Source organism: Bombus flavifrons, chromosome 9 (assembly GCF_040668555.2).
Source record: "Bombus flavifrons isolate JBK064 chromosome 9, iyBomFlav1_principal, whole genome shotgun sequence".
In the NCBI taxonomy this organism is placed as follows: domain Eukaryota; kingdom Metazoa; phylum Arthropoda; class Insecta; order Hymenoptera; family Apidae; genus Bombus; species Bombus flavifrons.
The window spans coordinates 2,532,761-2,547,976 of NC_138450.1; the positions used below are offsets into that span (position 1 = coordinate 2,532,761).

General features: G+C 32.7%; 1 protein-coding gene across 2 annotated transcripts in view; it reads right to left on the reverse strand.

Annotated features, from left to right (window-relative positions):
* LOC138183021 (SAM and SH3 domain-containing protein 1) overlaps window positions 1-15,216 on the reverse strand; it is a 373,195-nt gene that overhangs the window by 32,961 nt on the left and 325,018 nt on the right. For both annotated transcript variants that reach the window (XM_069119538.1, XM_069119537.1), the window contains exon 5: window positions 14,440-14,579. In XM_069119538.1, coding sequence (XP_068975639.1) covers window positions 14,440-14,579 — 140 coding nt within the window. The remainder of the gene's footprint in view (window positions 1-14,439; window positions 14,580-15,216) is intronic.

Genomic DNA, 15,216 nt, shown 5'->3' on the forward strand with positions numbered 1-15,216 from the left:
AATCCTAAAATCTAATGTACATTTTATATAAAGTACTTATTTATAATGCTTGCTTTTACACTATTTGTTTTCAATGTGTGAATCGTTAAAAGTAGTTCATTAAAAGCATCCTTGTAAACTTAGACGCGAAAGTGGTAGAAAATAGGAAAGATTGGAAGCTCGGATTTCTCTGCAACTCTCACGGAAATTGCTTATCGGCGCGGTGCTTTCTGGCTGTCCATTTTCCCCGCAGAAAAACCGTTTATCCCACACTTTTCTCAATCGCTCGTGCTCCATCTCCGACACGTAATCAAGGATCGACACTTATCCTTGCACACGTCCTAACAAACTGACCGGCGAACCATATTGGTCATTAGCGCTCACGCTTTTCGTTAGTCGTTTTAGCCTTGCCATTCTGCTGTCTGCAGATGTTAGCACCAAAGACAACAATGTCTATACTATCGCAATTAGAACACAGTGTGCCTGATTTTCTTTCAATTACTTATTCTTCTATTTTTATCATTTCCAATAATGATTTTTTCTACCATTTTTTTTTTTTTTTTGCGATTACCGTTTCTTTTTTATATACCTTTTGTATATATTTGTTCATTTAGATTTGAGTACCATCGTCAAAAGAGCAATCTTTGATAGAAAAATTTAAAAAATAGAAAATAACAGTTAGGACTACCTCGTTCGTTATAATATCGCCTAGAGAGTAAACTTTGTCGAAAAAAAGTCAAAAACGAGGAATAACAATTTTGTTTCTTTTTAGAAGCTTTTTCATGAAATTTGGAAAATAGTTTAAAATTGAACGAGAAAACGTCTCTCCGCTCCGTTGGACTTTATGACGATACTATAGTTTGCTCGAGATTAGAATGAAGAAGTTCTACGCAGAGATGAATTATTATACAGATACAGCAAAGAGATATGTAACCGTAGCCGAGTAACTCAAAATGTTAGATTCTTGAGTTTTATATAAGCAATTCTGTCCTAACGAGTCCCGTTTTTTATCCAGCAACGAAATGAATACCGCCGGAACTTTTCCTTTTAACAAAGCAAATCGCCCCTGCTCTAGCAAATTGCATAAATATGTTGTACAACCGTAACGTTTACACACCTCATGAAAGAAGAGGGATCTGCTGGAAATTTCTTTACCGAGTGAAACGGTACAAAACTACGTTCGTAATTACGAGTAAACGAAAATTAAACTAGCTAAGTTTGTTTCTTCGGACTAGAAGAATTCCTTACTTACGTAAAGTGTTTTATTTATCTTAGATTGCTTATCTCAAAATTATTTACTTTTATCGATACAAAGAACTGCGTCAAAGTAATGTTGCTTAGTTCATTCAAGACCACCTTTCCGAATTTTCAAATTCAAACACATACGTGTGTGTTATATAAAACATTTTGAAATTTCATTAGCAATATGGCGAGACATGATTGCCATAATTATATCAGTAAAATTTGAAACCAATCTGAAAATGTACTTAGAAGTTACGAGATATTTACTACAAACATATATTTAGTAGAAAAAATTAGTATACAATACGAACAATCACTTCAAACATATAATAAGTATTGTGTATTAAAAGTGGCTGCATATTATAACTCTCAAAGATTTTACTCTACTATATCTCTACCAAAGAAATTTTGCAAATTCCAGTATAAATTTTCTCATGCTTCCATAACATACTTTCTAAACGATACTTTACATGATAGAATAATAAGGGCCAAATAAAAGATAGCAATTGACTATAGTAACAGCGACAGGTCAAAATTCATTATTGATTGATAATTGATCAAATACTTTTGTGATCGCTGCGAAATATAGATTCGCATCAAATTTCCAAACCTGTTTCAAACTTTACCAATATAATCACCATAATCATGCTTGTCCCATTACAGCGCTAATGAAATTTATAATATATTCATAGAAGGTCCAAATACTTTCGCGCAGCCATTGTATATTCATGATCGCAACCGAATTAAGAAGAACGGCCGAAACGCCGCATAAACGGGTTTTTCTGGTCATTAGGAGGCTTTGTTGTCCGGCTTAACTAATTTAGGAAAATTCGCCTTTAACGGCGGCCACCAATTTGTCCCGCTGATGCGATTCGACGGTGACGCGCGTTGAAAAGAGCACGAACGCGTTCAAACGAACCGTCTAGACAGTCCGCAATCGATCAACCCCACTTTAGAGAAATCTCACCGTGGAAACGACGACGACGTCGTATGAACTGCGTTCCGCGTGCGTGCGGTACTGTGGAACCGTGCGCAACTGCACATCGCGAGAACATTAGACACAGCACGAGTCTCCACGCACAAGGCGGCACAATTCTAACGTTTCTTTCTTCTATCATCCTTCTTTTTTGTTTTCTTTCTTTTCCTTTATCGATGTTTCATCTGGTCGTGTACATTTACTAATTAAAACGAGGCTGCTCGAAAAGCACGTTGGATACACCTCCGGTTTCAGCTGTACGCGCTACTGCTCAGACAAGAAAATTACAGGGACCGTGACATTGAGACTTTCATTGGGACGCAGCAGGCGAAGACAAAGAGGGCGTGCTGCTGCACGGGAGAGGACGGAGGAAGGATTCACGCCGAGGCTGAAAAGAGAGGCTGAATAACGGCCATTCCGTAGGCTCGAAAAAGGTGACGAAGACGCGCAGATCCAGAGGAAAGAGAGACAGATGCAGAGAAAGGAAAAAGAGTTCAAGAGACGACGAGGGTGATGTACTATATCGATCGCACCTGAAACACCCACCTTTTGCTGTCGCGGTCTGGTTGCGTCGCTTTCCTTTCCATCGTCTCTCTTTTTTTTTTTTTGCTTTTGTCCCTTCCTTTTTTTCTGTTTCTTTCTTTTTGTTTCCGACCCTGTGCAACGTGCATCGATAAAAAAACACTGGAGGGCACCGGATCCTCTTAGCGCACTCCGCAACATTTTTCGATACACCGTAGTTTGGGATTATTGGGAAGAAACAGCCACGGAGTAACCATTGAATGGACTGAGACGTAGGGTATGTTTACATTTTCCATTAATGGCTTTAAGAAATTTGATCTTGGAAACGATGACGGAACATTTGACGCGATATATTTCGATATATTACTTTTGAATTCATCAAGTCAACGTATGTTATTTGCATATGGCAATATAGTATTTGAGCAAGTTCAATTATGGCAATCAACAGCTGGCTTGATGTAACCGATCGTAACCACAGTTTGATCATCCCGAGGATGTAAGATTAGTCTAGAAACAGCGTGAAAGATTAGGAAGACGAAGCAGAAGCGATAAAGCGTTACGAGGATGCGATGTGTAAGCGCAGCAGGGTGGTAACGGTGCGCGGCCAATGAATATGAAACAGTCATTAGCTCGCCAATCCGGAATCACTTAGAAACGCGCAGCAGTCGGCAGACAGGGAATCAAGCGTAGAGGTTGTCGGTGCATTGAAATGCATTGCCTCGAGGTCGTTCGTAGATATTAGAGGCTGGTATTCGTGTGATTATTGTATCCTAGGAATACGAGCGAACCTGGTACAGGAACATATTCTGCCACTAGGACGCTAGGACGATCTCTCGAGCGATAAAATCGACGGCTGCATTCGCGCGTTCGTCCACTTTATTGGCCAGTTGTGGATCACTGATAACAGTGATAACGCAAGATTGTGCCACGGCCGTAAAGCGCATCTCGCCGTTGTTGCGTGAAGCCGTTTTGAGCATGCGTATCGAGTGCTTTCAAGAGCTGATCAAGGGATAAATGGAACTCTCGCTGCCTGTACGCTTCCACGCTATACCATTTGGTTAAACAATTTCGTTTTACGAGTAGAAAATGCCAACTTCGCGATAAAAACGGTCCCAGTGGACGGAAATTGTTTGATTCGTATCTTACGGGTTTGAATGTAACAATGGTTGCAGATCGAAGTGAATTCGGGATACAGAGTATGCTTATAGAATAGACAAACTTGATTTTGCAAGGAATTTTAATCATTTCTGTCAACTATGCGATTTAGGATACTGAATTAGTATAGGAAATAGAATCAGTATGAATTACACAATTAGCTCAAAATAGAACATAGTATTTTGGGGATTTGGTATTTGCAGCGATTATTGCAGAGAAAAGTAAATATAGAATTTAATGTTTATGGGATGGAAGAATTATTTTTATAATTTTCAATCATTTGTTGGTGATTTTTTAAAAGATTTTTTTTCTATAAAACAAATAGAATAAATAAGAATTGAAATAAAATTGTATAACACAACTTGCGAATTCCTCTGTGAAAAAAATATATTCCTCGTTAGAATAATAAGCGTATATATATATATATATATATATATATATATATATATATATATATATATATATTGTGTGCATGTATATGCACAATATATATATACACAATATTTTATAAAAATTTCTGACCGAGTAAATCTTATAGTTTTCCTTTTAAAAATAGAAATTAAAGTAATTTTAACTAATATCAAATATGAAGTTATATTTTCGAGTATAAGAAAAGTAGTATAAGAACGCGTTTTTTAATAAAAATCGTAAAACGACTACAATAGCCTAAAATAATATCTGAGGGAAAAAGAAAGAAGAAAGCGGGGGGAGGGGGGAACGAATGACATCGCTAAATAATTCCTACTATCTGGTAATTGTGATACAGTGGCAACTGGTGTGGAGCTGCCTCATGGCGCTATTTCGTGCATATCGGCCACTTAACTGAAACGTAGGAGAACCAAGATAGCGTATACATGTCAAGAAGGCAAAGAAAAGAAGTTGAAGTACAAAGCATAAGCTATAGTATCATGGAAAATACGTTTCAATGAAGGTTCTCATTAGTTTATATAAGGAGACACAAACAAACGGGCTTTTATTTTAATGACGTTACACAGTTTTACACTCAGATAATTTGTTGGAAATACCATACAAAGAACGTACAGATAATTTTAACGAGGAAATTGATGGACTTTTATCTTAAAAATGATGCAAATACGTCAAGCACAGCTGGACGTCAGAAACCAGTTATAAAGAGATCCCATTCAACCATTATTAAGATGTATAATAAATGATATCAATGAACAATAGAAATCATTGAATTTCATCCTCTGACTTCTCAGTCTTCATTCTCATTCACATAATCTGTGCAAATTTATATATCAGTAAAAGTGTAAATTTTCACTCAAGCAATCGAATGGTGCTAGTATCATGTTACATAAAATACCTACATTTCGAATCTATTTTTTTGTAAGAATATTTATTTATTTATTTATTTATTTATTTATTCAGAATTTAATTCCATTGTCCTCGAAAAACGTTTAAGTAGAAACATTTAAGATTGGCAGTAAAGTAAGAATTAATAAAACTTAAGTATATGAAGCTCCTAACAAAGTTGTTATACTTACTAAAGTTAGTAACAAATTTTATGACTGAATTTATTCTATGAAACTGCAAAATGTCATTAAATGTACGACTACGTATGACTATATTTTATTTCATGAAATGACAAATTATTTATAGCTTTTACAATTTGATTTGATTTTAAATTGATCAGAACACTAATTAAACGCTACTAGACTTTTTAAATGTTTACGAAACGTTGTCTATGCAAATAAACTGCATTTGATGCAAGGATAGAAATAAGCTAAAATTTAATCATCAATCTCAGTTAACGATTGTTTCACACCGGACTACAACAGTCTTGAACTGGAATTTAGCACATGGAATATTTAGCGGCGATTCAATGGGGATCGACAACAGGTCCTTAAGACGGTCTAAGCACTGTTCGAGTATCAATCCAAGTTTTGTTATTTCAACAAACTATCGTTTGGAACTCGGCGCTCCCTCCTGGCTTCATAGTCATTCCAAATTCTCTTGCCCTAAGTTAAACGATGTTCTACGAACTAATGAAATGTACATGATAGCAATCTTCGATTCAAGCCGAATTCATCGATTTGCTACTACGGTTCACAATTAACAATCAATGAAATCATCATGAGAAGTAACAGTTGAGTCGAATTAAATATATCGATTAAAAAATATCCCCATCATTTTCAAGCTATAGTCTTCTTTCCCATTGGCAAATATTTTTATTCTTTGTGATGCCTTCTCTTTTTCTGTTTTATGTAAATCTCTTCTCTAGTATAAAAATTTCTAACAAACTGGGGAAAAAGCGGAGATCTCTGATTTATCTGGTGACATTATTGTCATAATATGCTTATTTTATTAACAATGTTTCCCTCGTACATTTTACAAATGTTGTTTATTATATGTGACTTCAGTATTTCTTTAAAACTTATAAAGCGGTATAATATTTTATTAACTAGCCTGTAATACTTTTCAATAATTTTCCTAATTACGCACTAATACTTCCAAGAATTTAGACAGGAATTCTGATATAAAGTTGAAAAAGAAGTAATTAAAACACTAACAATAACCAAAATTATGGAAACGCAAAAGTTCAATTATTTTTTGGTCAGTTACACGAATGTATACTACACAATCTAATAACATTTTAGTTGGATTTTAAATAATACAGCATAATTGACATTACGAAAATCAAAGATACACTTCCTTCGCTATTCAAGTTATCCCTCTCTGTATTTTGAACGGGGATATCGAATACGGAAACGATTCTTCTAATGCAATGGCTTGGGTAACAGGTCAACAACTGAGTGTATTTTACTCCCTTACGAACTTTAGTATTAGCATATAAAGCGATCTAGTGCATTTTATTTATATTTAAGTACACTCTTCCATAAATTTTTTCGTTTGTACAATCTTTTATGTAAATCTTTTTATTATTCTTTTTAATACAAGCTTTAAACAGATATTCCTCGATAAAAGCATGTTTTAAAAAACATTTATTTTATCTGACATGACATGACACACTGAAATTATCATAGTAAAAATATATTTCATTTTAGAATGAAGTAAATAATGCATTTATAAATAATTTTTCTACAATTTCGAAATATATATATATATATATATATATATATATATATATATATATATATATTAATGATCAGAAAATGAGGTTTCTCTTTAATCATATGGTTTAAATTTCGTTTAAATGTTTCTCCGCGAAATGTAGACATCGAAAGTTTGAAATAATTTCCACTTCTAAAACTTCTCCGTCCACACAGTGCGTCCCCTGGTGAAGTTGCTCCGTCGTTTTCAAAGTTAATTTCATGTTGGAGGTAAGCTAGTGCGCACAAGGGTGCTACCTACATGTGTACATTTTAACAAACTGTACATAATAATATGCTTGTATTTTTAACAACTGTAAATTCCGCGTTTACCTCAATTCTTAAAGGATTTACTTGATTCATTTCCTTAAGAATAAAGTATTAAAAATATAATCTATGTCATACTTGTCGTAAAAGTCGATAACTTTGAGTATTCGAAAAGTAAAATTGTGAAAGTAATAAGTATGTAAACAAACACATAAATAGGTAACTGGATATACATCGTCCACTGATAGTTCACCTGTTAACCACGAATTAATTCCTTTGGACATAATATCTTCTTCTTTTAGAAAACCTCTACGTGTCATTTCATTTCATTAAAAATAAACTATATAACATTTGTAACAATTGAAATTAATTTATCCATATTAATACTTAATTTTCTATTTATAGAAAACTCTGGTTACCAGGTTGATATTAACATGACGCTAGTGTAGCTATGATGTTATAAGACCGTCATGTTGCTAAAACTAATTTTATTTACTGAATAATATTACTGAATAATAATCGATATTTTTACAATAATATATTTCAATTATTTTCGAGTTAATATAAATGAAATAAAATGTTGCATAATTGCAAAATATTAATCAGTTTCTACGATTTTGTTTTTACTTCTTACGCCTATAGATTTCGTACCGTCGTTGAACAAGCAAAAATCGCCACAAAAGTTATTCTTCGCACAGCAGATTGCGACTTCAACAATACCTTATAAATTTAGAAGTATTCAAAGGGGAATTCACGGTTGCGTAGAATTTTACGAATTCGCAATGCCCCTATATTACTGGCTTTCAGAAGTGCTTTACACAGACGTAAAATATTAAGCACTCTTCTCGATGGTAAACCTGTGTTTCAAGTTTTATGAAAACCATGCCATATCGGCTTGGGTTACGCGTTAAAAATTTATAGAAACCATTATTGCGGTTACAATTTACAATTGCAACTGAAATTATTCTATAAAATATTAAAAGAGCCTCTGTTATCATCAGGCTAATCTTGCAATTTCCCTTTTTATGGATGGGCTGTTAAAAAGAAGCATAAGAATTAATGCGATTAAAGTGATTTCCAAGAAGAAGTCGAAACATAGTAACTTTATTTTCATTTAGATTTTAGAGGAAAACAATTTTATGAATATTAAGTTCCATAAGATTTTAGCCTTTTTTTAAAACCAGACCAGAATTTATAAAATTATTTTATTTTTTACTATCAAATTAACGTTCTTTGTTACGCGGGGCTGTGTAGTAATGTTAAGAGAATCTTCCGCAATGGATAGACGTATTTACAATGTCTATGAAAGTAAATGTACATTTTATCATTGGATTTGCATATGCGTCATTGAGTTACTGGCAGCAGTCAGGCCAAAACAAGACGAATGGCAATGTGTGGTCAGTGGCGTGGACAAGAGACAGGCGTATTACTGTTGACAGTCCACGATATTCTGCTCTGGGGTCAGAATCACGGTTCTGCACGTATCCTCCGAGAACTCGTCGGTTGCCTTCCATTACAGCTACCAGGACATCCTGCCAGCCAGCGAGACGTAGCGTGGACTGTGGTTACGATAGCGAATTCATACACGGGTTGTGGTTATCCTGTCTATATGCTATTTATGATAATAATGCAGACTGTATAAATGTATAAAACAAGCTGAAAGCTACATTTAATATATATAAGATATATACATTTATTTATTTATTAGAATGCTTAAGACGAGGTTTTGCTTTAGTAGATAAGAAGTGCTCTATGATACGAAAGTAATTTTTAAAATACTAAAAAAACGTTTCGAATGAGTTTTATGTAACAAATACGTTATAATATTCTGCACTCTATACTATAGAAATATTTTTAATTTAAAAAATTGTAAAATATACTCTTGTAAAATTAATGCAAGATTATAATATAATACGTGATAATGTTTTATTTTCTTTCTTCTATTAACTTTTCATTCAATTTTATTCAATGTATCTCCAATTTCATTCAATTGATTTTGATGATCAATTTATGATAGTTGCACGATGTCTGGATCTTAAAATTAAGATTGAACTGCTTTAATAATGACGAACACATACACGTACGACTAACTGAAAATTCAATATGCTATATACAATATAAGATCAAAAAGGGAATTATAGCTCATTATTCGTTTAATGAAATTTTTTGTTAAATTAGAGGCAATCACGTTTAATCAACATTAATCCTATATAATTAGATTTATAATCTTCCTCTGTCTTTCAATCTATTTTATGGCAAATTAATAAAAATGCAAAATAATAAACGCTCAAATATAACTACGTCCAAACTATACTCGGTAAAATACAAAAGTAATGTAAAGATAAACAAAAATGTAAAATAAATTCAAAAGGAAGTAGATAGTAGATGAATTAAACGATAAAGTGCTTCTACGATGGAGAAATGGTATGATCAACTCTAATGCGCCGTCTCCTTTGGCCATCTGATAGAAACCACATCCCCACCGCGGCTTATATCGTGATTCCTTTTATCATCCGAGCATGATTCAATCTTTGCGGTAATGCATAATCATCATAGACAAGTTCTTCACTGTGCTAAGTCGTGGAATTTGTGGCCTAGTGTAGAGTAGTCTGCTGATCGTACGATGGTCAGTGGTTTTGGAGCTGAGAGTCCAAAACGAGCCTCTGTTCGCGTACAAGTGCTTTATCGAGGGCTCTCGAGGAAATTTCATTCCAAGTACTATCATGGTTCGTGATACTTTGTACCAAGGTCAAAGCGAGAGGAATGTCTTTGAGTGCTCGCTAGGAGGTGTGCGAGCGATCTTTGTATGTGAACCACACGATGTACCTGTCGTACTTTCCTTCCTGGATAATAGGAGCCTACTTACAGAGAGATATTGACAAAAAAATGTCCCACAAACTCTTCAGCAAAAGCATACAGTTTTAAAGCTAGTTAGTTATTAGAATTTATTAGAACTAAATTTAGAGTTTTGAAGAGTCTAAGATTCTTTGAAATTTGGAATTATTTGAAACTTGGTTAATATTTGGTTTCACATCATATCAGCTGGGAGAACCTTGTTCTTTGTAATTTAAGATATTAATTTACTCGCGTGAAAACACAAGATTGTTATTTCGTGAGATATTTTTGTCAGTGAATTCTGACTTTAATAAAATAATTCCATGCCATTGGATTATTTTCTTTAGTGTTAGTAATGAGAACTAAGGTGTATACCAATAGTCCTTCAACAGATTAACAATTTAACAACATTTTAAACGAAAATTCTGCACATTATTTGAAAGATCCAATAGTAATTCTCCTTAATCCTAGTGTCATGGGGTATTTTGAAAAAGGAATGACAGTGTGTTAGAAAAAACACGGCAGCTATTTGGTTGGCATTATTGTCTAACTATAGTAATACACATATAATAACTAATTATAGCGAGTCAAAATTTAAATATAGAATACGTTTCCTCAATTCCAATTAATCATATCCACATAGGAATTAATTTCCAAAATTGTTTCCTAAAGTAGTGTTAACTTTATTGCTGGAAAAAATATTTCAAAGCTTTTAATGAAAATTCTCTATTTGTACGTACATAGTTGAAGGTAAACTATTAAGAACATGCAGTAAAATCTACTAGTATTGTATAAGAGTGCACTATTAAATTCAAATTCAACCGTTTAGAGAGAAATGGAAACAATGCTAGTAACGCTCGAATAAAGTATAAAGAACAAAATAGACAAGTTTTATAGCCGTTTGAGTAATACGATTCCCATTTTCCCAGTTCTTTGACCCAGTTTGCGATTCTGGCGAAGAGCGCGCATGGAATTTCATATGTAATACAATATCATGCAGTTTCAAGCATACATTATTCTATTGTAATTTTTTATGTTCGGTTATCTATTTATGAAAAAAGATTATGATTGGAACTTCATTTACTATTTTAACTATGTTAATTTTATTACCTCCCTAATAAAACTTTCGTAATAAAATGTTAGAATCATAAAAGAATTACGTGAGTATATTTAATGCTTCATTTAAACCAACTTATACTTAGAAAAAGAAAAGATTTTATATAATCTTTTGAAGAAGCATAATTTAAAAGGTATTATATAAAACTAAATGTCAGCGTAGTATTGATGAATTGTATTCTCAAGAGTCTAAATTGTCAGCGTCGAAGAATTTAGTAAATCGACGGCACATGGGAAATCTTGGAAATTTTTAATTCTCTGAGGCTTCGGAGCTGGCTCACTCCGTTGATGGGCACCGATCTCTTTATCAATGAACCGGAAGGAACGAATATTCGGTTCTCCCATGTGCTAGTGCATAATTCTCTCGTCTGACGTTGACATCGGCTTTTAATCACATTTTGTAAACGAAGAGAATTTGATGAATGAAATTATCATACATAACAAAACTACTAAACCACGTGTACTTTAAACAATCACAAAATAATATAACAATTTATAGGAATATTAAATTTTACAGGAATTTCATTCTGCTCTTGAAATAATTTTGAACTAATCTTCTTTGAATCCTTATCTTAATAGAATATTCAGCATTTGTACTGATTTTAATAATATGGAAGAAAATAATCGTAGAATCTAGAAGAGAACAGAAGTAAATAACTGAAAATTGGTCAAAGTAGAGAACGGAAAGGATACGACAGAAAGAGAATAACTACATCGCGCAGGCGTAGGCTTTAATTGTAGAGGCAATCGGTTCTGAAAGTGAATCAAAAAATTACAAGTTTCAGCACGGGAGCAAAATTACTTGCACAGTAATTTTCCGACGTTTGATTAATGAAAGGGATGACGATGAAAATTACTGGTTGCCGCAATAAAACGTTTAACGCTTTCCGTGTACAAAATATAGTATTCTTTAAAATAAAGTCTTTCAAATTCTTTCCAAAATATATAGTACAATCAACCCATATATCCACTAAATTTCTTATCTTCTAATCTATTACAACATTAGACCAAATATTTACTTATAAGTCGTAAAGAATTAATCTCTCTGCTTTGTGAATAAAAGATTACAAGAATTTTGATATTTTCATATACTTTTAATATTTTTGTTTGTTTGTGGAAGGATATTATATAATTTAATATGTAATACGATCCACAGGTTGTATAGTAATATAGTTTGGTATAAAGCAGTTATTATCAGTAGATATATTGACAACTTTATGAAATGATAAGTCATATAAATTATGGACATTGTCATTTAAGTACCATTGACATAAGTTGACACGCTTTGTCCTTGTTTCTATACATTTATCAAACACCGATAGCAGAAACTATATCCTAGAATCTACAATATTACGAAGGTTCTCATTGATTGGATAATAAGAGTTGAAAGTTTCTGTTTTAACTTTTCAAAGGGTATAAATTAGAAACCAAGATCAGAATATCATAATTACAGCTTTACAGTGTTACACGCTATATTTATCCTCGTATCATGGCATTAACATGAACACACAAGTCCTTTCAACTATACGAAGCTCTTCCACGTCAACTACCTGACATCCGATCTAGCGATTATCTGTTAACTTGATCAATTTACGGTTATCTCAGCATCAATAACCGTGTCCCAAACAAAAAAAAAAAAAACAAATACAACTAAATGTCATTAGCTTGACGTGCAATGCCGAGAATATCGTCATATATCGTGTTTCAGTGTATTGATATCAGTTGTCGATATTCCTGTGCCAGAAGCTTCATATGATATTCGTGTCGGTGTAGGTATTCTGTTTTTCAAAACATGCGAGTTGTGGTCCCTGTTGTGTAAAGTAAAACATCGAATCTAGTATATACAAGCGTTTTTCTCTTTTTTTTTTTATGACAAATTTAAAATCACATACACTTTCCAAGGTTATTAGTGACCACGATGAGAATAATCAGTGACACCAACACACACACATATCTATATAGTAAGTAATAATAAGCAATATTCTTCAGACAAAGATAAATTGGTAAAATGATTTTAAATAGTCGAGAGGTAACATTTCAGTTTCAGTGAGGAGGTTCCGACGCATTGCAGTTAGGATAGATATATGAATTCGATTTTACGGCTGCGCAAATATAAGTTACCCGTGAAATAAAATTAAAAAAGAGTCGACAGGTCGTGCTCCGTGTTTCTCTGCCACGGCTTCGTACGTAGAATTACAAATACTAGTTTAACAAAAGAAAAAAAAGAAAATGAAAATAAAAAACAAAATTTTCGCGAGGAAATTTTACGTACTTCATGCTTCAGTTATCGCAAACGAAACTGACGATCAAAATTCGGTGGTGAGCATCAAAAAAGAAAATTTTTTTTTAAATATGTAATACGATTCGTATACACCAATGAAATATTTAAGTGATATTTTAATAGTTGTTTTCAATTTTTAATAAAGTAATTATCTGATAAAAACTTTATTTAAAGTATAATATAATTTTATTGTTAAAAAATGATCGGAATTACCTGTTAAGTAAGCTTTCTTAGTTGATATTCATTTATTTTCAAGTGTATTACATTTCTTATGAAACTTCATTGCTTTTAAAAATATTTTACTGATATTTAATATATTTAATCATAGAAAAGAATAAATGGGAAGAAGTATTCACGTGATCATGATTCTTAATACTATATCATTATTATTAATCTTCTATGATTATGTAAGACATTCTTAGATGATTCTATCAATGATCGATTCATTTTACTATGCAAATTTTATTATGCGCAGAAATAGTAACAAGTATATAATAGAGAGCACTGGAAATATAGAAATATAATAATTTTTTTATAAGAAAACTTAAAGAGTAAAATAGAGTAGGATTAAGAAGATACATTCATAAACATACATATCAATTATACTTAAGTCCAATCAATTATAATTTACATGAAAACAAAAAATATTCTCGCTTATATATATGCATTTATATCATTTCAGTTAAGAAAAAGAATAATATATTTCTCTCAGATGAAACAAAATTTGTTAATACTTAAAGTAATTTAAAAATTAATTATTCAGCTAGAAAGGCATGAATATTTTTCTGAACCCTATTATTTGTTAAACATTTTCAGTGAAATTACAAATCTGGCGTATACAGCAAGGTAACGAAGTTTAAATTGCGAACAAAGGGTGAAATTGTAGTTAGGTGAAGAATACGCAGGAAATCTGAATCGACAGTAGTAAATAGCTGCTCCTGTGCATCCCTAGCCGTGAAGTGGGATTATGGTTCTCTACATAGATACACACTTACTCTTTGTGGTACTCCTATTCTTGCGCGTCCATGCCTCGGGGAACCTTGAGCTTGTGCTTGTTTCTCCTTCCTGTGCGTCTTTAGTCCTCGAAGTAGTCGCGAAAATGTTGTTTTCTTCTTGCTCGTAGTTTGTCCTTGTTCTGTAACGATAAGAAAAGCAAACATAAACATCGTTATACAATATTTTAGTATACAATACGAAAATATTTAATATACAAATATTTAAGAAAATGTGTGACAACTTCATGTGATTATTTATTTTAATAATAATATAATCGTTTATTTGTTTTATAATAGCATAATGTTTCACATTTCTCCTATTATCTGTAGCCATGAATTATATTGCGTATATCATAATATCGATCATCTAGCAAGTTTTTCATTTTTCTCTATAATATCTCCAGATTCAGAACACCTCTTCCAATCTTATACAAATTTTTCATTTACAATTTTCAGGAAGATAAGTTTATGAATTTCTAAGAAATAAAACTCTTCTGTGAAAATTTGATCACGCACTTGGAAAGATACTAACCATCCTCGAGTCTGCTGTACGAATTTTTCATCAATCAGAAAGATGGTCATACAGAAAATTGAACTTGACGTTTAGTAATAAATTGTGACAAAACTTCCAATGTACCAAGAGAACTTCTTTTTTCGACAAGCAATGCCCCTCGCGAAAGCAGGATCTCTTATTTACGAAATAAAACTTCAAAAAGAGACGAATAGTTTCGATAAAACTTCTCCGTCTTCTCTCCGTAAAATCACTAATTTATAATT